Raw genomic sequence first — 22498 nt, forward strand, 5'->3', positions numbered from 1 at the left:
AAAAAACAAAGGGGCAAAACTCTTCATCCGTTAGTGGATTCCAGACACTGCATCACCATGCGATAGGTGAGGCAGTGTAAGCAAGCGAGTTTCAACTTTGGAATGTCATCACCCACACCTCTCCACCCCACTTGCTTCAGTGCAGTTGGACTAAATGATCTTACAAGGATATTTTGTATTTTATTTGTTGATCTCTCTTTCTTATTCCATAAAAGCATTTAACACTGCTACATTAGCCAGCAAGAAGTTCATGTGTCCTGATTGCTGTGGATCCTCCTCACAGGGTGACATGTTGTGCAGGGCAGAATGGATTCCTTGCCAGGAAGTGCCCAGGGTTTGAATGCTGACCTGATCCGGTATCTGTCAGTTGAGGGAAGCTGGGTCTGAGGCTGGCCTGTGGTGTGAGGCACCCTGTGCACAATTTCTTGGGCCTTGCCAGAGTCTCTGACATGACCCAGGAGGTGACTAGCACCGCATCACCCATCCAGCATCCCTTTGGAGGTTGCTAGGATAACCTGCGTCCGCTCCTCTCCCTGTCCTGTCTCACTGCACCTGCAAAGTCCTCCTGGCAAACATGCGAATCCTTGTGTTGAGAGGCCAGGTGAAGCTGACTTCTGTACCCTCACTCTGCCTGATTGACCACTTGTCTTCCAGGCTCCACTGCCCATGTAGGAGGCCGTTATTCCCCCTGTGAAGCATGGCACCACCAAAAGCACATGGCAGTTTCCTGTGAACCTGCATTGTGCTGAAATATACCTTGATGAGCCAAGTCCGTTGGCTATAAATGAGCAGAAATTAGTCTTGGCCATGTGGGTGAAACTGGTAGGCTTGAGGGACAAAGCACCTCAGCCTTAGATCCTGATCCTACCACATGCAGGCTGTGTGACTGTAAGCAAGCTGCTTTTCCACTCTGAGCACCCATTTCTTCATCCCTAAAATGGAGATAATACCTACTATTCAGGAACTTTGTGAAGATGTTAAACAGTATACTGGGATGCTATAGGCATTTAGTAAGTCAAAGTTATTGCTCTTACTATTAATATTGTAACAAATGTCACTTGTGCTCCTGTTAAAAGCTATAATACAGCAAACAATTATCATGATAATATATGTGGATATAGTACATGCCTTGGAATTTTGCAGTGCCCAGCCTGTGCCACTATATAAAGTACTCCTGAATAGACAATAACTCTCATGGTTTTAATCCTCTAAAAAATAATAATAGAGGAATAATGTACCATAATATCTATACCTGTACCTTGGTGCATGTCTGCTATACACCAAGCAAGGTGGCCTTCTCACTGGTGTTAGGTGCACACCTTGAATGTGTAACCTCAATCTGCAGACCAGGGCAGTGAGACAGGAGGCATCTGAGGCCTCCTTTACAGATAAGATCATGTGGGAGTTAAAACACACTTTTTAAATTGAGTAGATAAGGGAGAGCTGTCTGAATTTTAACCGAAGCCTTGCAAGTTCCACCGTTCCAGTCCGTTTTCACTGTGCACATTGCCTCGATGCTGAAAGGAAGATTTTATAACCTGGCTTTTCAACACCAAGACTGACTTTCAGAGTGTGTAAGAAACTGAGAGGCAAGGTGAAAGGCTGGCCATGCCTGCTTTCCTTTCCTTTCTCTGCTACTCAGACACACTGACTCCTAAGGCTGTGAAAGGTAGGGATCTTTTAACTGCTCCAGAAATGTTTGTCTTATCCCCTGCACAGCTGCATGGCTTGTCCCCTCCCTGTATTCTAGTTTCTGTGTAGCAACTGTCTCTCTAGAGAGGTCTCCCCAGCCACCTCTCCGGAGAAATGGCTCCGGGATAGCTCCCTGTGGTCCCTGGCACCCAGGATGGCACTCAGAGGGTGAGGGATACATCTGTCAGTTCTGGAGCTTGTGCCTGACCTCCTTTCTGTCCTTCCAGGTTATGTTGCAATGGGCGCCGTCCTCCCATCCTTCTGGGGCCAGCAGCCCCTCGTCCAACAGCAGATCGCCATGGGTGCTCAGCCACCAGTTGCTCAGGTGATGCCGGGGGCTCAGCCCATCGCATGGGGCCAGCCGAGTCTCTTTCCTGCCACCCAGCAACCCTGGCAAACTGTGGCTGGGCAGTTTCCTCCAGCCGCCTTCATGCCCACACAAACTGTTATGCCTTTGCCAGCTGCCATGTTCCAAGGTCCCCTCACCCCCCTTGCCACAGTCCCAGGCACAAGTGACTCCAGCAGGTCAAGTCCACAGACCGACAACTCCAGGCAGAAAATGGGGAAAGAGATGTTTAAGGATTTCCAGATGGCCCAGCCTCCGCCCGTGCCCTCCCGCAAACCCGACCAGCCCTCCCTCACCTGTACCTCAGAGGCCTTCTCCACTTACTTCAACAAAGTCGGGGTGGCACAGGACACCGATGACTGTGACGACTTCGACATCTCCCAGTTGAATTTGACCCCTGTGACTTCTACCACGCCATCGACCAACTCACGTGAGTGCCCTTTGCCTTTGACGTACAACCCAATGAGAACTATGCCGGTTTCTGGGGGAGATTGGATGTCTGGGTGCAAGAACTCATCTCACTCGCCCTCTTTGGGCTCCTAAAAGTCAAGAGCCACCAACCCAGGGGCCAGGTAGAGCCCACAAACCTCTCCATGTGCTCAGAGGGGCTTTTACATCCATAACGATGCTGAAGCAGAGCTTTGGTAGGCCTGTTTGACAGACTGATAGGTAGTCACGGTGAGGTTCAGAGGCAAACATAACAGATGAGGTGATGGAATTGAATACAATTCACCATTTCCTGCCTCCTAGGATTTCATTACTTTGCTCCTTTGTTCATTTATGTATATCCTAGTTTATGAAACACAAATTTGGGCCTGGCTTATAGAAAAGAAAATGGGTGGAAAATAGAAATAGTTTTAGAATTTAGGAACAGGATGTAGACATTAAACTAGAAAAGAAGATCAGAGAGAACGTTGAAAGCAGAGTTGTAACAGCTAAAATGTCTTGTCTACCTATAATAGTTAACATCAGATTTCACACAAAACTTCTGGGAATCACAGAGAAGGAAAGACTGGGATGCAGGAAGCTCTCAACTGAGGACCAGGCAGAATCTTTTTTCCCCACTAGTTTTATGCCTTGGACATGTAGTTTCATTTTTCTGAGCCTCCTGTTCCTCCTCTGATTAAGGCTATGGGTTATTAAAAGGATTTAATGCCTGTACTAAAAACCGTGTACCTCACAACACTGGAAGTATTGTCATCCTACGTGAAGGGTTTTGGTGTAGAGCGCTGGACCAAAGATCCTGGTACAGGTCCTCTACGGCTGGCCATGTCTTTGGCAAGCACATGGCTTTTCTGAAGTGTAGGGAATTGGCTTGGATGACAGTGTGTCCCCTTCTGCTTTCCACAGTCAGTGATTCTATCCCACGTGCCTTCTCTATATCAAGAAAACAGTAACTACGCAGCCAAATCAGAATCCAGATACACTCAGGCATTCATGTGATTGTTCGACACACTTCAGGAAAGGTGTTCTGGTGACTCAGCCTGTACCTTGACAGTTGATAAAGGAATAGAAAAGGCTCATGGTACAATGAGTTTGGTGCTTTCATTACTGTCACTGGGGCTACGGATCACTGCGTGGCCAACAGTGAACTGTCAAGAAAAGTGTAATGTTAATACAATTAGGCTGTGTTATTTCAGCCAGGTGCAGAATGCTGTTCTGAAAATTAAAGCCTTTGATGTGTATAAACAGCCCTCTTGCACTCAGGCCATGGTTTCTACCTAGTGGGGGGCATCTCTATTAACTCGAACTCATAGAGTTTCAATGAGGAATAATGAATAAAATATGAAATGCTAAAGAAATAACAGCCATGCACAAATGTGCGAGCATCTTTTAAAAACAAATGTCTCTCTGTTCATGGACTTGTGTGCCAGCTGCGAGCAACAAAGATAAGCTTAAGCTCTTAAGGACAGGGAATATATCTTCATCCTTCCACACTCTGCGTAATGATAGCAGAATAGGAAATGTTGTAGAGAATGAAATGACCCAAACAAAGGCCATTTAGCTATGGCTGAGCTTCAGAGCAGGATTTGCCACCTCAGCACCATTGACAACTTGGACCAGTAATCCTTTGCTATGGAAGGCTGTCCTGTGCATCCTAGGACATCTTGTGGCAGTCCTACCCTCTACTCAGTAGATCCAGGTGACATTCATCCCTTTCCTCTAGTAATGACAGTTAAAAATGACTCCAGACATTATCAAATGTCCCCTAGAGGTGAAATCGCCCCAGATTGAGAACCACTATTGTAGAGCACAGAGGTATTCTATTAAACCTTCTAAAGATTAACACTTGCATAAATAAACTCTGAATTATGTTTCCCATTGATTTCATTGGGTAAGTATAAGCAATATACCTGTCAGAATTGGCAGCAGACCCTAGGTTCTCAGTGTTTAGTAAACAATAAACCACTTCAAACACAATTCAGGATCCAATTAAGGTAATATTTATTTAACATCTACTACCTATCATGGAGTTTTATATACCTTTAACCCTATTATAACTTGTTTGTTCCAAAGTCATCTCATGAAACACAACACACTTCCTTTCAAAGAAAAATAACAATGTTTTATTTTTTAAAGAAAATGAGTAAAACCAGTCTTTATATTCTCTTCTCTACCAGAAACCCCTTCAGAATGTTTTCAGTGAAGACTTGGTTGGATCAAAAGTGAACCTCGAATAGAATCAGAAAGGCATAGCCGGACTGAATAGTGTCACAGGGTTCTCTGTTATACTCCAGGGCTGCTGTTTCATAGCTGGATAATCCTGAGCAAGGCCCCACACCTGTTTGAGCTGCAGTTGCTAACATCTCGGGGCGGGGAACAACACCTGGAATTGTTGTTGCTGGGGAGATTAATGGATGGGAACTGCCACCCCTGTGACTGGCTTGTTAGCACATTACAAATAATCAGGTTTTGAAATAGCATCATTATTTAAAATATAGGTTCATTGGGGCAAAAAGATGCACAATAAGTTTTACAATCATTCACTGTCTGATAGGCTGCCAGATTTTTAAGTTCTAGAATATTACAGCAGGGAGCCTTTATCAGTGGCCTTGATATTCATCTACTAAATGAAGCCATATCTTCCCTTATCATCTCTTCCCTTGACACTAAGCCAGTGACTGCTATTTTCTGTGCCAAATGAGAAATTACAAAAGAGCAGTTTCCAGTGGAATATTTGTTATAAACCTCTGGACCAAATGAGAAGAGGGAAATGTGGGAATCAGTACAGCAACTGTGGAGTCTTATAAAGCACCAACTGTGACATTATCAGCCACACCCATCTGGGAGACCACTTCCGGGTCTCCCAGGTTCCCTTTGTGCCGCACATGTTTATTGATTATTTACTATATGCCAAGATTTGAGGCCTTGTCCTGCCAGTTTCCAGGGACAAATTAGCAACCTTCACTTTCCTTATCTATAAGACTGGGTTAACTCCCAGCTGCAAGAAGCTCTGTGGGGATCGGGGACACTGTGTGTAGAATTTTAAACAATATCTTACACACAAAAGGCACTCAGTGAATGTCCTCTCTGATGAAAGGCAGAGAGCAGAAAGCAAACCATGACCCAGTGGTTCTCAAATTGTGCACATATCACAGTCACCTACAGGGAGGGGGTTTGTTAATACACAGGGTTTCTGATCCAGTACAGCTGGGGAGGGCTCAAGAATTGACATCCAACAAGCTCCCAGATGATGCTCCTGCCACTGGTCCAGGGAGCATCCCTTCCCAATAGCTGCTTTGGCCACCAGTGTGAGCAAGAACCTTGCTTATGGTCAGGTTGTGAGAGGACAAGATAAACATGTACAGAAGGAGAATTCACACGTTTAGCTGATTCACTTGGGATGAGGAAGAGGGCCCTGTGTTTTGATCCACATACAGTGCTACCTCAGTACACAAACTCAAGGCTCTCCACGATGCTGGTCGTAAACTGAACTGGAAGACAAGCCAATCAAATTTCCCCATAAGGTCAACATTGAACCTAACAATCAAATTTGATTCAGTTCTCATCCAATCTGGTTTGCAACCAGAATTGTGGAAAAACTCAAGTTTGTGAAATGAGGTACCACTGCATAAGCAAATCCCTGGGGTTTCTGTGGGATCTAATGGTTGTTCCAGGCACTTAGGATGTTTCCTGTATTTGTATGGTTTCTGTGTAGCTCCAACCCCAGCCCCTAGGCAGAGCTCTCCATCCAAATCCTCTGCATCTCATGCCAGCGATCCGGCCACAGATGACCTCTTCGAAGAGGGCTTTGAAAGTCCCAGCAAAAGTGAAGAACAAGAAGCTGTAAGTGACTGCTTTGTTCTTTCTGTTCTGTTATTGGTGTTTTATTTATTTTTCTTAAAATTAAAACTTCCCTTTCTGAAATGGACTCTGCCTGTAGAAGCCTACATAGAAGAAAATGCTAAACAGGCTTTGTTTCATGTTCAAATGAGTGAGCCAGAAAAGGCTGTCCTTTTGTTAAATTGATACAGGCTCTTGCATTTGTGGGGTGGCATCCTCTTACTAAAGTTGCACCCCTTTAAGATAACTGACTGTATGTGTTGCATGAAAATGTTCCTAGTTGTCTTATATTTTCAGTTGTTGAAAAGAAAAAAAAAGTATTATCTTCTTGTGTTCTAGCCTGATGGATCACAGGCCTCCTCCACCAGTGAGCCATTTGGGGAGCCCACTGGGGAGCCCAGTGGTGATAATATAAGTCCACAGGCCGGTAGCTAGATAGCACAGGTCTGGGTAGGTATCTGTCCTTTTTATCTCCTTTACCCTGAAGTTCACTGCTTTTGCTTCTGCTTGTCCTTGATTTCTGAAGTCATATTTCTGATGTTTGCACCCTCTGTCCTTGTCTGAGCTCTATTCCTGATGTTGGCACCGTAAGTCCTTGCCTATGCTATATCACCAGTATTTGCACTGTGTCTCCTTGCCTGAGCTACACACTTAATGTCTATGCCATGTCTGCTTGCCTGAGCTGTATTGCCAGTGTGTGGACCATCTTTCCTTGCCTGGTTTCTCCTTCCCACTCTGCTTTTCCTCTTCGATGAATGACCTTTGACATATACAAGGCCATAGGGTTGGGGGGAAAAGTGGGAAATAGTCATATTTTATTAATGATATGTTCTGACCAGGCAGTAGTGCCAGAATGATGCACAGCCAACACTACTCAGTGTGGATTAAGTTTCTGAAAGCAGCATCACTCTGAAATGGGCTCGTTCTGCTCAGCCTGATAATTTTTCAGTGAGCTGTGGTCCAGATGCTTTAATCTTCTACACAAAATGTCACTGCATTTGCCTACATGCCACAGATCTAAAGAGGTCACCAATCAAACACACTGAGAAGCCAGACTATGATCCAAAACCAAGCAGTGCTTGAAATAAGATTGATTGAGATGTAAGATCGTGGTAGCCCTTTTCATCTAGCCAGAAAGGGGCCTGCACCCCTACCCGATGGGAAAGTGCAATGCAAAGCCCAGTGATGTGTGGCTGTCACTTCTGAGGCTCTGCTGTTCGCACCTGTGCTTTAGCATGTGGTTTGCCACCAAGTCACTTTAGATTCCATCAGCAGCTACTTGGAGAGAGCTGTACTTACATTTACTAGAAGTGGCTTTTAGCACTTGAATTTCAATACCTCTGATTGGATTGAAAGAAAGAGGAGCTGATAGAGTGAACCTTCTCAGGAGAGAGAAGTACACCTTATCACCCAGACATGATTTCTGAGGTCACTCCTTGACAAATGTATTCAATTTTCAGATATCTTCCTAGTTTTCCATAAACATATAGGACTGCAAGGCCATACCCAGAGAGCTCCTTTTTTTAGTCCTGAGCATATGATCAGAGCCATTAAAATGGTAAACAGTTTTCACCATTCCTAAATGGATTCTGAGGCTACCTCAGAATCACTCTCCATCCATACATAACTTATTGTGACAGTTATTGAAAAGTAATACAGTGTTTTGAAAGTGGATTTTGCCCATAGATTTTATGATTAAAGAGCTTAACATACTGTGTATTTTGCCTCACTTTACATCAGGACAACAGCACATAATACTACATCATGCCATGAAAAACCCTGTTACGGCCATTTATAAATTCAGTCTTGCAAAACTATTTTGGGAGCTGGTCTGTTAAAGGCAAAGTCAATGCTCCAGGAAAGAGGAAAGTTGGGGATTATGGGTAGACTCCTGAGGCTGAATCCCTAAGAGGCTATCTACTCTTTGCGAATGTTGTACTTCATGTGCTCAACCTTGTCTTGAAAAATTTGATGACGGAACTAGAGGTGACAAGAGCTATTCATCAGGATTACAGCAAACATCATCCTAAAATTGAAGTTCTTCTAGAAAACAAAGATGACTTACACCCTTTGCAGATCAGTGTATCAAATCTTTATCTTCATGAGCCTCTTCAGCTTGAAACAATTACACAAGCTATACTGTTTCACGGGGCATTGGTGTGTTCCATTTTCAATGCTCCATCGAGCATGCCAAGCCACGGCTGAGGTGTAAATGGACATAGCATGGTACAGTGGCAGGACCTCAGGATTTGGAATTTGAGTTAAAATGCTAGCTCAGCTACTTAATAGTGAGAAATCTTGGGCAAGAGCCATTATTTCTTTTGAGTCTTAGTTACTTCCTCTGCTAGAGGAGGCTTATATTACCCATGACATAAATTGAGATAGCATATCTTCAGTCTCTAGCCTGGAGATAGACACTGAATCCTCTGGGTTCTCAGGTAATATTTTCTAAGGTCAGAATCCGGCTTCACCACTTCTTGGCTCTGTGACCCTGCCGAGATTTCATAATCAGTCTCTAGTCTTGTTTTCTTCATAGAGATAAAAATAATGTTCACCTCATGGGGTTGTTGCTGTGTGATCTAATGAGGCAGTGTATGTGGAGTTCTTAGTACAGTGCCCCACACCTAGAAAGCATCCCACAGTTGTTAGCTCCCATGGTAATCTCCGCCACCATTCCCACCACCATCATCAATTACATCGTCACCATTCCCACATCAAGCATCATCATCGTGATCAAGCCAGCACCTTCCCCATCACCATCATCATCCTCACCCCGCCACAATCATTACTATCATGTGTTTAATGAATGTTGGTTCTCTACTATCTTGAACTGTGTACCTTTAGCCCTTATGTTGGATATACCCATTGCCTGGGAGGTTTTGCTAGATATGTTCTCTCTCCTGACAATTAACTCAGTTAACTGTTTCCTCAAAGCAGCATGAGTTGAAGGGAGCCTGCTTGATAGCTCACTGGTTTCCCTCATCACATAATCAGAATGATCCCAGTTCGAGCCTTATCACTTTCAAAAATTGTGAAGCCTTAGAGTCCCATGTAAATCAGAAGTCACTTCTAGCTCTGGTGGAAGGCCAGTCTGTAATCTTTGATGAGGCAGTTCTTCCCTTTGTAAGCTTAGCGTGGCCAATTTATAATTCCTTATCAAGAATTGGATGCTGGGAGGCTGATGACTGCCTTCTGACAGATGTTCTGCAGCACCCACACGTGAAGCCATCCTGAGACTTTCTAGGGCCCTCTGCCAAGAGGAGCATGAGGCTCATGTGGTCTTTTCCTCTCCAACCCCAACACTTACCCACCCAACTAGACATTTACCGACTGCCATGTTTTACTCCTTTCTGGACATTTGGCAAAGGGATTCCATGCAGAGATAGTTATGTCCAAGGTTTTATGTTCCCCTCTGCCTTTCTACAGTGGGAAAGCAGGAGCTCAGCCTTCTTATCACCCTTGCAACCATTCTCTCCAGCTGCTTTTTCATTAGAGTTAGCCATACAGTCTGAATACATGGGGATGACATCTGTTGATAAGTTAAAGCCACATCCCACCAGATTAAGAGTAAACAGGCAGACCCACTCCCTGAAGATGGAAGCTTTAGTTCTATTTTAGCAATAAAGGAAAATATCTTCAATTATTTCTCTTTTTCTCCTCTACCTTCCCATCTGGGAGAGTCACATGTCTTTGAAAGACCGAGTCAACCTGGGCAGAAGAGAACCAAAATAATATTATAAAGGCTGGTGTGGGAATGGCAGGTAATTTATACTTCACTGATGTGTTGCTGGAGCAATTTTAAAGGCAAAATGTTAGCCTTTGAGGAGATGAAAGAAAAATGAAAACATTTATTTGGCTAAATGGATAAGTAAATAAACTGCCTATCTGACTTTGCCAGCTGTCAAGTCCAAGTAGCATCTGTACAATGGGAATTGTTCAGTCTGTCTCCCTTTGTAACAATACATATTGCCATAAATAATAAGTCGCTGTCATTTTTTAAATACTGATCTTCATAGTGGAAACCCAAGACATATAAAACATTACCTGGTAGAAGTTCTAGTGTTCAGGGGGAAAGAAAGCTGAACCTCAGATGCTTTGGAAGGGGGATTCTTTTTTTAAAAGGGGGAAAAAAGAAACACACAGCGTTGGGGGACTTGTATATGAACATGAATCCGAAGCAGGTGACCTTAGGTAAGCATTGCTCCATTGTGTGGCAAAGCACAGCTAATTTTCCCAGCTCCCATTCCTAGCTGTCCACGAGTCACATGAATATGAGAGTGGTTTGTAAACTTTGCAAGTAAAATACATGCATTTGGGGATTACCGAAAAACAGAGCCTAAAATAAAGATTCAACAAATAAATACATAAAACCTGACTATCTCAGGGTTATAGAATTCAGAGGCAAATCCAACCTAAGATTTTGGGGAGAATGGTGTCCCACTTCCTCAGACCTTCAGAAAGAGACACTTTGGGATCTTCCAGCTAGAAAACTGCTGGAGGGCTTCCTGCGGAATGTGGCCAGAGTCTAGATGCAGGCAGTGGCTGCCAGGATGGAGAAGTGGGCTTGGAGCTAAGAGATAGGTAGAGGATGCCCTTGGCAGGAAGTTAAAACTGAAGGAGCATGAGAAGTAAAGAACAGGATGTGTGAACGACACTCAGTTTCCTGACACAGGGTACCAGGTGGTGCCAGTCTCTGTGCTACACAACACGGAGCAGCTTGGTCGAGCAGTAAGATGGCAAGTTCACTTTAGGACCAATTGAGCTTGAGATGTCCATAAGATTCCCAAGTAGAAATATCAGTCGGCTGCTGGATATGACCCCTGGGGGTTATGAGAGAAGTCAGGCTAGATTTGAAGATTACATCATGGTTTTCAGTATTGGAGTAGTAGATGCAAGACAAATGCACTGATCATCTAGACCAGCAGTTGTCCACCTCTGTATTACTTATTATTTATGCCCCATACAATCTATTGCAACTACTCTGTAGTCAGACAGAAGAAAGCAGCCAAAGATAGTGCCTAAACGAGCAGGTGTAGCTGTGTTCCAATAGTACTTTATTTACAAAAACAGCCAAACTCCAAAATTGACTAATGGACCATTGTTTACTGATCCCTGATTTAGATCACACTCAGTGTTTCTAGGCTCACCCTGTGGTAAGTAATCACAGTACCTTCATCTATCACTACCAATAAAATACATTTAAAAATTAGTAGCACCACTTAATTCAGTCCTCACAGGAAGATTCGTAAGTCTTTGGATCACTCCCTCTTCCTAAATATGACAGGTAAAATGGAGAGGTTAATACTTGCTAAAATCATACAGTGCACACGTAATAGGGCCAAGATTGGAATCTAACCTCAGATTAAATCACTCAGGAGCACTCAAATAGGACCGGGACACCTGGGTTTTGACACCATCCTTTTGACTTCATAAATGTGTGATGTGAGGCAGACGACTTCGTTTCTGATCTGTTCTGTAAACCAAGTCTCACAGGCCCTTGCAGCTGTGACATATGAGGCTCCTCTTAACTTGCCCTAGGTCACCCAGCTGCAGTATGGAAAAACTAGACCTGCCAACAGCACCCCACCCTCAGCCTGTCCTTATTCCCTGCTAACAAAGGAGAGGGCAGAAACCTGTAAATTACACCGATTTCATTCGAGCCCCCGGCCATCAGCCCTAGGTCCAGGACCCATTCTGGACCAGGAACTTAAGAAAAAGCCTTTTTTTTTTTTTTTTTTGGTACCCGGGATCAAACTCAGGACCTTGCGTTTTCGAGGCAGGCGGCGGCACCACTGAGCTAAATCCCCAGCTCAAGAAAAAGCCTTCTTACTCATCAGAGAACTGGAGAACTGGTGTCATATCCACATCTGCTACATGATAAGCTCAAAAAAGATGATATATATGTGCAAATCAGGTAGCTTATCCTCATCATTTTGTTGTTATTGATGGGGAAATGCAAGGTTGGTCAGAACATGTGTAGATCCCTCCCCGGGAATTTGGGTGGTCCATGTCTACAGTCACTAAGTAGGTTTCAGTGCCTGAGACTCTAGGAAGCTAGTGCATTAGGCAGCATCCATTACTAAAATATAATCATTACATGATATTTTAATTATTTAATCATTAAATTATATTTTAGTATTTTGAAGAATTTTCTACCCCAAAAGCCAAACTTTTAGGCTGAAAGTGGTCAGAAATCTTTGTTTTGCCTTTTTATTAAAAAGAAGGTAGAACTCCCACCATGTTAGACGAACTCACTTATTCTCACAACTACATAAGGCAGAGGTTGCAAACTCCATTTACAGGTGAAAAAACAGAGGCCTGGATGGATGAAATGCCCCCCTGTTTATGCAGGCAGTGGGGAAGATTGCTGAAATCTTTGTGGCTCCAAAACTCATGCATTTTCCATAACCCATGTACACGTGGATTCAGGCAGAACTTTAAGTTATTTCTGTCTTATTTCCACTCTCCTGGCTACCACCAGCTTTTCCTTTGCCAAACCAGGAAATGTAACACCCCCCCAACACACACACCCATAAGCTAAGCTAAGCCTGAATGTTAGAGCTAAAAGACTGTGAGGCTGAGGTTGCTGCTGCCCAGAGCAATGCAGAAGGACCCAAGCTTTGCTCCTCTCCCAGCTGCAGCCTGACTCCTAACTTGGATTGCCTGCCGTAGTCTCACCTCAGACCCTCCGGCTTGGGCACAGATGGACTTTCCAAACAAGCAAATTGCATGGCACCCATTGACCAGGTTCTGAGACCACCTTTCTCAGCATGCAATGTCCCCTCCCCATTTCCCGAGAGAGCTCTCTTTTGACTTACCTTTGCTAGGTGTAGACAAAAATTCCAAAACAAATACAATAAATATTAAATGGGAATAACATAATAAGCACAACTTAGGTGGCTTCCAGGAGGGGCTTGTTATAATATCGTATAGGAAACTATTTGTTTTTTTGTTTCATGTCAAAGAGCTAGGACCAGGGGAAGAAACTAGGAAACCAGCACAGAAATGGGAGCCCCAACCCTGAGCTTTCCCTGGCTCTCCACTGTCTCCCACATGGTTTGTTTCACGTACAAGACTCTAGATTCCTCATGTGGGAAAGTTGCTGTCAGACCAAGGGCCTTCTAGCTTTGACATTCTGTGAGTGGGGGCACACGGTATTAAAGAGGACAGCAGGCTTCAAAAGACCTGTGTGTATTCACAGGAAACTCTGAAACAGAGCAAATGCAGGGTGGGGTTGGCAGAGAAGGATGCAAGGGAAGTTTTTAGGGTGAGGAAATGTTCTGTAGCTTGCATGAGTGTATGCATTTGTCAGAACTCCTTGAACTGTACACTTGAAATGGGTACATGTCATTGTGTGTAAATTATACCTCAGCGAAGTTATTTTTAAAATAATAAGGAGGTCAGGTGAATTTGTAGAGTTGGAAAGGACACTGGAAGTTACCAGGGGTGGGGTAGAGGGAGTAGGGAGTTACTGCTTAATAGGTGTAGTTTTTGTTTTGGGTAATTAAAGACTTGGAACTAGTAATGATGGCTGCACAACACTGTGACCATAATTAATGCCACTGAACTCTACACTTGAAATGGCGAATATTATATTACATTTTACCACAATTTTAAAAAGCTAAGACAAACAACAACAACCTGATTATGTCCCAGCTCTGCCCTGTTCCAAGTGACCTTAGACAAGTCACTGAACCTGCAACCCCACGCTCATGTGCTGTGGAGATCAGAATCCCAAAGGCATAGCCCCAATGCGAAGCCCAAGCAAGATGAAGAATGTGAAAGAGGAAAGCTCCTCCCAGCCTGGGAAAGTTCTGTACACAGAAGCTGTGATTACTCTAATTCTGGGAGTTCACTCGGCTGCTATATGTGGGCACATAATTCATACTTATAAAACTCATGCCATGGTCTGCAAACAGCAGCAGTCCCTTACCCACGTGGCCTACAGCCAGGCCTGTGGGTTAACTCCATATTCATGTTCATTCTGCACACTTTCTCTGGGCTGATTCAGTGCCATTATTAAATTTCCTAACTGAGAGCTTGTTTGTAATAGCATCTATATTCTGCAAAGAAGCAGCAACCTGGAATGACACCCACCGGTGACTGCTGGCCCTGCAGCCATCTTCCACAGAGGAAGGGGACATGGGCACAGAGGCAGGCCCTCACCTTTGGGGATGTCTTCCAGGGCCCAGGCTCCTGTGTGTGCAATGAGCACCTTGTGTTGTCCCTCGGTCCTCACCCTCCACACCTGTTCCACTGGGGACCGCCACCTCCTCTCCCACATGAGGACACTGGCCCCCCGGGGGTTGAGTACAAGAATCCTGGGCTTTCTCCAGAGGAAGAGAGATCACAGCCCTAACCAAGTGGTGGTGTTCTCTTATTGAACATCTAGAGTTTCACATACATCAGCGTCAGGCAAGGCCCCTCAGGGCCTGAGACAGGTCACGACACGTTAAGATCCCTCAGTAGTCATGGCCAAGCACAAGCGAATCATGAAGAGCATCCAAACCGTGAAAATGTTCAAACATTCCTCTCTCCTGGCTTTAGCCTTGCTCCATCCTTCTGGCCTTCCAGATAAGAATTACTGAGATAACCATAGAATTGCCCTCTCTTGAGCCACAGAAAAACCCTGCACTTTAACCTTTCTCCAAATCATCTCACATCAGCCCAGATCTGACGAGAAGTCCTTGCTCACCCTGTCTCCACCACCATGCTCCTCTGTGCACAAGGAGTAAACCCAGTTTGTTCAGGACAGGTGTGTTCCTGGTGGCCTTCAGCAGCAGGAAGAACAGTCCTTCCCAACCTCAGACTTCTGGACGTTCAGTCTTTCCCTGCACCTCCCAGACACATAGGGTACTTAACTTAGGGTTGACTTTGTTTTAGTTTTTACTGCTGCATGGTTCCATCTACTTTGTGGTCCTCTGAAGATACTAATATGTCAGAATCACAGATCAACTTAAGACTCCCAAGTGTTGGTCAACTCCTGTTGAGAAAAGAATCATGCATTTGCTCATCCATGTCTTCATTCTCCATGTTGGTAGTGGGTTCGCCTCTTGTTCAGAATTTGGGATCCTGGCACACCAGACCCATTGGCGCTCAGGACAGAACACACTCGGAGATGCTAGGACAGGATGAAGACAGTGATTGCCAAGGACCCTGCCACTGTCCAGGAGCAGAAGGGCTCCCTTCACCTGCAGAGCCCAGGAAGCCTCTGTGATTGAGCTGGGCCTTAGAGTATGATCCTCATAGAGAACAAAGGCCTGAAGGCAGAAGAAAGTGAGCAACGGCTCAGAGATGGGAAAATCCTGCCATGTCGGGGTGCACCCTGCAGAGCATTGAGATGGTCAGGCAGAGGGAAGAGTGGAAGTGGGTGAGGCTGGTGGGGAGGACAGAGCAGCACTGGAAGGGTCCTGAATGCCCGCCCCCACTGAGGTGTGCACGTGATCATGTAGCCATAGGGAGTCGGGGGCCTGCTTTAGGCAGGAGACTGGCGTGACCAAATCCATGCCAGAAAGATCGTTCTGTCACAGGCAAGAAGAAAGATTGTTTTAAACATGACTCATGCAGCTGGCGGCTGAGTGTTGATTCATGGTCTAGAAGGGGTATTTATTAGCTCTAATGGACTATGAGACTAATGGGCCTTGTGTGCCCCGGTACAGAACTTTGACCTTACTCTGTGGGTGACTGGAGGCCTTTAAGGGGTTTGAACAGGGCAAAGATGTAGACACATCTACCAAAAGAAACCAAGCAATCCCCCACAGCATGGTATGTCCACGTGTGATTCTGTGTAGGCATTTGGAATAACGAACGTCACTTGAAGACTCCATCCTGACCTTGCCAGAAAACCAGGTTGGAAATTTCTGGATCAAATGATTTCTTAGCTTCCCTCCAGCTCAGACAGTCACAGGTCTGTAACAAGGAAAGGAAAGCTATTGCCTAAGCATATAATGCATCACGATGTCAGACTTTGGGATTATCTGCTGCTTGGGGTTTTCCACACCACCGGTCCCCTTCATTAGTGGGGATAATTGAGAGTTGACTGCAGTTATTACTGCTGTTGCGATGGGTATTTGAAGTTAAATTCCGGCAAGGAGATGTGTGAATGTTTGTCTCAGCTGCAGAAAGTTAATGCAGTGTGGCATTAATTACCCTGTCTGAGCCTGCTGTCGTCTTCTGTTTTTAGGTGTCATTCTCAGTTGGATAAATTAGTTTCCAAAATTAGAATAGAACAAATTGTAGGGTGAGATCAAGGCAGCCTGACTTCTTAGGGCATCCAAAAAGAAGAATGGGCTGAGAATAAAGGTCTACCAGGAAACCTTCTGACATATCCCTGAAACCCAGCACAGGCAAAAAGGAAATGCTTCTTCTGTTTGCTATTCTTGAGTGTTCTCTGCTCCATCTTGGACACCCACCCCTGGATGCATACACAACAAATTTTACATTTAATTTTACAACAGTTATTGGGAACAGTTCAAGGTGTTGGCAAGAAATAGATTGGGTACTTAGTAAATCATCTTGCTGTACATTTTCATCAATTTGATTTTGAAAGAATAAAGCCAAATTGAAGTCTATTTAAGACAGAGGGATCCGAACAGCAAGGAAAGTAGAAACCATATCATAGTCATTCGCTAGTTCACTGTGCCCTTATTGAAGACCTACTGTGTTGTGATCCTGTGTGTCCAGTGGCAGAATGGCTGGTGGGAACCCTAATCAAAATGGGCTTCCATCCTTCGGGATGCGCTATTTGTTCCATTTCCAAGGGCAATGTGAAGTCCAGAGGTGAAATGTTGGAGGGACTGGCTGGCCCTGAATTACATTACAGAGCAGGAGGCATTCCTCTCCCTGGAAGAATGCACACAGAATGAGTCCTAGAAGAAGACATCTTGGATCCGATGGCAGGAGTCCTGCCTTTCGCTCTTGGTGCGGTGACTTTGCTCTCATAGGACTCCAGGGAAGCCAGAGTTCTCTGTGCGGGGCTGAGAATCCTTACTTGCACAGCGTTGGGCTGGGACATTGTTTCCTAGGCGACTTGCACTCGATAGCATAGACCAAGCAGGACGACACATTCCACACGAGAGGTAGCACAGTGACCTTGAGACTGCAGTCTCTCTGGACTTCAGTTTTATTGTGAAATAGGACGGAAAGGATAAAAGCTGCTCATAGGACTGTTAAATAAGATAAAATATTGATTTATAAACCTTCAAGCATTCTACAGGTGGAAGGGCTAGTGTCTCCCACCCTGAAGCTATTGTAATAAACTATAAAAATCACCAGACTCTATTTTCATTTCTCATGTTTCCAAATTTACTAGCTCTGTGACCATAGATAAATTACTTCACTTTTCTGTGCTTGATTGTTTACTTGCCAAAGATATAAACCACCTACCTTCCAAGGCTTTTGTAAAAAAGTTAAAAATATAAAGCTGGGAGTGGTGGCCCATGCTTGTAATCCCAGCTCTTGGAAGGCTGAGGCAGGAGAATCACCATGAGTTCAAGGCCAGCCTTGGCTACATAGTGAGTTCAAGGTCAGCTTGGATTGCATAGTGAGACCCTGTCTAAAAAAAAAAAAATATATATATATATATATATATATATATATTCATTTGGGAGATTCAGAAAAATAAGCAAATGAAAGGCACCTGTGCACACCTGGTAGGAGGCACGCTAACATGAAAGATAGCAAAGTTAAGACGTCACCGTGCCTGCTCAGTCCTGACACAGAGAGAGAAGGCACCAGGGGCAACTTCAGCTGATGGCCCGTGCCTGCCTAAGAGAGGCTATGTATCTGACCTGCTTAGCCAGTGCGTGCTGGGCCACCTCAGTGTGGACTGGAGGCTGGCATGGCTTCCACAGGGCCAGACATCATTTCCTGTCACCATGGGTGGATTGCAGGGTTGCTGTACTGTGCTGGTAAGAATCCCTGTATGTGTCCCAGGGTGGCCCCGTCCACACAGGCAAAGTACTGGCCAAACCTGAGACTGGTTGAATGAAAGCAAATCCCAGAGCTTTTGATTAAGAGTGAAGGCCCTTCCTGTGCTGCTCAGCAGCACACCCGGTCACCACCGCTCTTGGGGACAAAGTGCAACATGAAGTACCATGTCAGTGGTCTCCAAGAAGACAGTTGTTAAACTGTGTTGGGAAAATGTCCACGTGGCTCATTGCCATAGTTACCATTCTCTGAAGGCCTGATACTACCAAGTGCTGAGCTAGATGTTTTTTACAGGTTATCTCTAATTCTCTCAAGAATCCTACAAGATAAACAGTATTATTCCCAGTTCATGGTTGGAGAAACTGAGGCTCACAAAGAGTATGGCTTGCCCAAAGCACACAGCATATCCAGCTCTCTCTACTGTACCGTGCTATTCCTCTAACAGGGAATTCAGTCTCAGCTTGAAAACCAAGGCTAGAACTGGATGAGTAGATCTTTGCCAAAATTGTATGCATGATCAAATAATCCCAAACTAGCCCAAGGTCATCCATCATCCACTGTCACCTTTCTGTTGTTGATCTCAAACCCTCCTTCCTAAAGCTATGTCAGAACACCCCCCTTCCTCCGTGGTAAAGAACAGGCCTCACTTTGTCCCTCTGTCCACAGGAGCCAGAGCCTCTCTATGCGAAGATCAACAGACCTAAGAAATAGTGTCAATGCAAGTTGGCGGTGGGTGTATCAAGCCTGGCATGGAAATCACATCTGGACAGGCTCTCTTGTATTCTTCCACTTCATCTCATTCCACAGAGAAATTCACAATTGCCCAGTGGAACTCATTTCGAAGAGGGAACAACATTTTTGGCAACCGATGGCAGATATATATGGCAGCACAAAAAAATAATAATAATAAACCCACAAAAGTATTTTAAAAAGCCACACCCAACATTAAATCACAAGTCAAGCAAATGCTTACCTGACAGATATTCTAAGCTCTCCTAGCTGGGTTTAAGATGACCCAGAATTTGAAATCCTAATTCTGCTTTGTTTTCTCTACTTGTTGACCACTATAGAGACAGAAGATTTGGAGTGACAGACATCCAAGAATTACAGCAAGGTTGGCGCTGACTTTTTTAGGCAAAAAGCAAGGGTTCCTCTGGGACCACGGTATCATCCTCCGTATGCCTTTTGGCATATGACAGTGTTTGCTCATCGCCCCATAGGGCCTGGTCTGCCATTTCTCTACCCCTTTCCTTCCTTTGTCATGTTTGAAAATTAATGGGTGTACAAATTTTGTATTGCTTTTGACTTTTTTTTAAGATATGGGTGAAGAAATCTAACCGGAAGAAAAAGCCTCTTATGAGTGAATTAACTTAAAATCACAAGACAAATAAGTGGTTGACTATTCATTACGAACAAGAACGTTGCCAAAACAACCCTGTTGTTATTCTGCACCCTGCTGAAGAAAGACAGTTTTCGGTTCAAATGTTCATTCTGTGAGTAGGAAAGGACATCAAACCCCATTGATGAGAAAGATGAAAAATGCATCTAATTTCCTAAGAAGCTCTAAACTCTGAGTACAATAAAATAATATTTTTATTTTTTTCCGATACTTTGCTGCTGTGATACTATGCAGACAAGTGTCTTCTCCACGTGCCATTTTCAAAGAAAAGTCATTTGCCAAATAATTCTGGTACAATTCTGGTCACATGGTTTTGGATCTTAAAAACCAGCTTTCTGATGGAACAGTGGTAACATAAACATTCAGCATAACAAACTGATTCTGTGGTCAAAATGGTCCATCTCTATCTCTTTTTGTACATCAGAAAATCTGAATGGGATTTTTATTTTATAACTTGAAAAAAAACCTTACCATTAAACTCTTTAAATATTTAAGGGAAATGGCTTTAAGGAGTTCTAATGAAAAAATTGTCAGTTTTTTTTTGTAAATATAAATGTTAATGAAAATGCTTTTTAATAATGCCATTACACTGTAGAGAAGGTAGCAGATTGAGTGCAAGGTGTGACAAACTTAATGAATGGGTTCACTTGCCAGATGTTACTCTGGAGCATACACTAGGAAGCCGGAGTTCAGGGACAGCTGGCAGGAGCAGTTGGCCAATCAGCAGCCAGAGAACCGGAAGGGGCGCAGGACTCCATAATCCAGCCCTTCTGCACATCCTGTGTGCAGAACAGGGAAAACGGAATTCGCGTTCACAAGGCCTGGCCTACAGATTCCAAAACCTTCCCACCTCTCCACTCCCACCCACTTGCCCGTAAGTCACTGGACTGTATGTGAAACAGAAGGGTTTAAGCTTCCTGTTTTTACATTTATGGGACAAAAAGTGCAGTGTTCGGTTCGTATGCTTAGCACATGATTTTCATAAAGAATCTATATATTTTTTGCCCTACAGAGAATTGTTATACAGGTCAAATGTGTTTTCCTGATGTTCCTATGCAGTCACGGTATATTACAGTTAGTGGTTTAACAACGAGAAGCAAACTTTCAAGAATCATGTAATTAATTGGATTTGGGGATAATCATTATTACTTTGAAAAGTAGAATTTACATTGATATGGCTCATTTAAATAGGCCTGTATGCTTAGGGTCTCCATATCAATAGAAACAAAAATGATTTGGAAGATTGATTTTAAAATGATTATACACCTGATGAGACAAAAACAAAGTGATACATCAAAGTGATTGTTATTATTTGAAGACCACATTTTATACAACCAGGTCACTGGAATCTAGTTTTTTCTCTGAGTAGATAAACCAAGCAAATGTCCATTAGAGAATATATGTAAATAGCATCCGAATGTGGAAAGTCTTAAGAAACAGCAAGTGACCTCTGAAGCGGTCACATGTTGGGCCACAAGATTTCTCCCCGGGAAGGTGCATACAGTTTATGCTAAGGTAACCCCATCACCTGAAGCAGAAAGAGGGAAAGGTGCGATAACCAGGTGGGCTGTCCCGAAGCCAGTTCAGTGGTATGTTCTGGAGATAGGGAGTGATAGGCAGTCCTGCGGGGAAGTTGCTTCTGTTGCTGTGTCTGTGATTCTGATTCTTTACAAGTGGTGCTATCTTCTCCCCCAGTACAGCCGTCTTGAGTTTGTCCTGAAGTACCACACCATTATTCCCATTCTTGGGGTTACTTCTGACACGTGCATGGTGAATCTGGCTGATGTTGCTGTATCAGGTACACTGTCTGGAGTTAATTGCAGAGCAGAAGGTGACAGCCCAGTGGACTTGTCATCATCATGGAACGTGATTGAATATGTAGCTGAGTCTGAGACGAAAGAAGATGCTCGTGTGATGCCTTTCAGTGAGGGAAAGAAAATTGAGATTTGAAACTGCCATCTATATTCTCATTGGCAAAATTCTGCTTTTTCTTTTCCCAAGCACTGTTTCATGAACCCAGAATCACTACACCCTATCCCAGGAATACAGTGTCATTCCCAAACAAGAGCTGAGGTGCCAACACCAAAAGAGCATGGGGAGCCTGCATAGTTCTGGTTAGATCAATAGAAAACCCACGTGTACAACTGTTAATTCCTCATCCTTCACTAGCACTAAATTTGTCACTTTAAATTTTGAAACCAGGGAAATGCCACCTGTCATTCTGTCCCCATTCCCCAGAACTCTTCAGTCTTTACATGCCCCGAGACCTTTTTGATAGTTCATACTCATTCCAGTGTCTACTGAAACCCCATCATGTAACGTACCGGGCACCTTCTTTTAAAAGAAAAATGTTTACTTTGTGGGTTTGGTTCATTTCAATTTCTGCGTTCTGACACATATTTTTTTAATAAAGATGAGAAAGAGAAAATGACTGTTGCAGTACATTTCTAGACCTACTTTAACTTTACCTCAGATGACAGTTTGTTAACATATATGGACACATTATTTTTAACTTTATGTACAATGCATTCAACAGAGCAGCGAAATTTTTAGAAATTTTCCATTAATTTCTGTAACACGCCATGTAAAACTGTTACAAATAAACATGTTTGAGAACAACAGCTTAGCCTGGTTTTGTTCTACAAGCTTCCACTGGACAATCAGGTGACAGATTTGAAAAGAAGTTCATTTCTGCCTGAGGTTTCATCTGACCAGAGGATAGCCTCTGTCTCCCATGTCCTGAGCTAGAAACAGCAAGCTCTGCTGGGACATTAGACCACTTCATCCTCCACCCTCACCTGAATCCAGGCACTTGCTATGCTTGGAAAAGCAGCCATAGCAAGGAAAGA

At 43.9% G+C, this 22498-nt stretch overlaps 1 protein-coding gene across 18 annotated transcripts in view; it reads left to right on the top strand.

Annotated features, from left to right (window-relative positions):
- Dab1 (DAB adaptor protein 1) overlaps positions 1–22270 on the top strand; it is a 1105478-nt gene extending 1083208 nt beyond the window's left edge. For 17 of the 18 annotated variants that reach the window (XM_087214676.1, XM_087214681.1, XM_087214667.1 and 14 more), the window contains 4 exons: positions 1920–2468; positions 6198–6325; positions 6662–6772; positions 18917–22270. In XM_087214676.1, the coding sequence (XP_087070802.1) occupies positions 1920–2468; positions 6198–6325; positions 6662–6757 (773 nt within the window). In that variant the 3' untranslated portion in view covers positions 6758–6772; positions 18917–22270. The remainder of the gene's footprint in view (positions 1–1919; positions 2469–6197; positions 6326–6661; positions 6773–18916) is intronic. The other variant, XM_087214675.1, reaches the window with a different exon arrangement.
- The last annotated feature ends 228 nt before the right edge of the window (positions 22271–22498 follow it).

This window comes from Heterocephalus glaber, unplaced genomic scaffold, assembly GCF_053883595.1.
Source record: "Heterocephalus glaber isolate CG9 unplaced genomic scaffold, H.glaber_assembly_v1.0 deba00001447, whole genome shotgun sequence".
Lineage (NCBI taxonomy): Eukaryota > Metazoa > Chordata > Mammalia > Rodentia > Bathyergidae > Heterocephalus > Heterocephalus glaber.